The following is a 1,046-nucleotide window of genomic DNA, read 5'->3' on the forward strand; positions in this document are numbered from 1 at the left end:
ATTACCGCAGAAATTGGAACATGTTTGCACATTTAATGGTCATGTAAGAGTCGATTTATTTCAAGATAAATCCATATCATTTATTATCTGTTGTAGGAACAGTTTCAACATCCGGTCTATATAGCTGTCCTTGTCAAGGTCAGCTGAAGAAAGTTGCTTGAAATGAGCTCTTGTCACCTACCGCCATCTGGTGACAGATTGAGACAACTTTATAGCAGCTTTGACAAGGGCAGCTGGATCGACATTGTTACTAACTGATGGGGAAATTACCGAATGGATTTATCATAGAATAGAATTACTAATAATAATGTCGTAAAATCTGATTTAAAACTTAATTGAATGTTTTCATTTGTTTGTATATTTGAAGCGTTTTTTTTAATGTGTTTGATTGTATCTTTCATTTTTTGTTTTTTTGTTTGTGTTTGTGTCCATGTTCATGTTCGTTTGTTTGTTTGCGTCCATACCAGGTTAACGTTGATCATCATTTCATAGTTGACTTCGGTCATGACGCCTGCATTGCTAGCAACGATGTCCAGTCTCCCAAACTGTTGCCTCGTCTGAACGAATGCCGCTGCAAACCGCAAAGATTCAGATATTTCAGATTGCAGAGATTCAAATATCACTCTATAACTCATCAACAACACGTACAGTGTTGTTATTATTATTATTATTATATATTATTATTCATATTTATTCATATTTATACACCATGTATACTATATATAGTATATACTTCACTGCACAGTACGCGCGCCACATCACACCTAATAAGAGAGGAATGGAAAAATAAAGGAAAGAGAGAGATACATAGATGGAAAGAGACAGAATGAGACAGTGAGCGAGAGAGATACAGAGATGGAAAGAGACAGAATGAGACAGCGAGCGAGAGAGAGAAAGGGAGAGATACAGAGATGGAAAGAGACAGAATGAGACAGTGAGCGAGAAAGAGAAAGGGAGAGATACAGAGATGGAAAGTGACAGAATGAGACAGCGAGCGAGAAAGAGAAAGGGAGAGATACAGAGATGGAAAGAGACAGAATGAGACA

The 1,046-nt window shown here is 37.1% G+C and overlaps 1 protein-coding gene across 1 annotated transcript in view; it reads right to left on the reverse strand.

Annotated features, from left to right (window-relative positions):
- Positions 1-464: 464 nt before the first annotated feature.
- LOC106815525 (15-hydroxyprostaglandin dehydrogenase [NAD(+)]-like) overlaps positions 465-1,046 on the reverse strand; it is a gene marked incomplete at its 3' end in the record, with an annotated part of 7,160 nt that continues 6,578 nt past the window's right edge. The window contains exon 4 of the mRNA XM_014819990.1: positions 465-571. Within this exon, the coding sequence (XP_014675476.1) occupies positions 465-571 (107 nt within the window). The remainder of the gene's footprint in view (positions 572-1,046) is intronic.

Source organism: Priapulus caudatus, unplaced genomic scaffold, assembly GCF_000485595.1.
Source record: "Priapulus caudatus unplaced genomic scaffold, Priapulus_caudatus-5.0.1 Scaffold1138, whole genome shotgun sequence".
Taxonomy (NCBI): domain Eukaryota; kingdom Metazoa; phylum Priapulida; class Priapulimorpha; order Priapulimorphida; family Priapulidae; genus Priapulus; species Priapulus caudatus.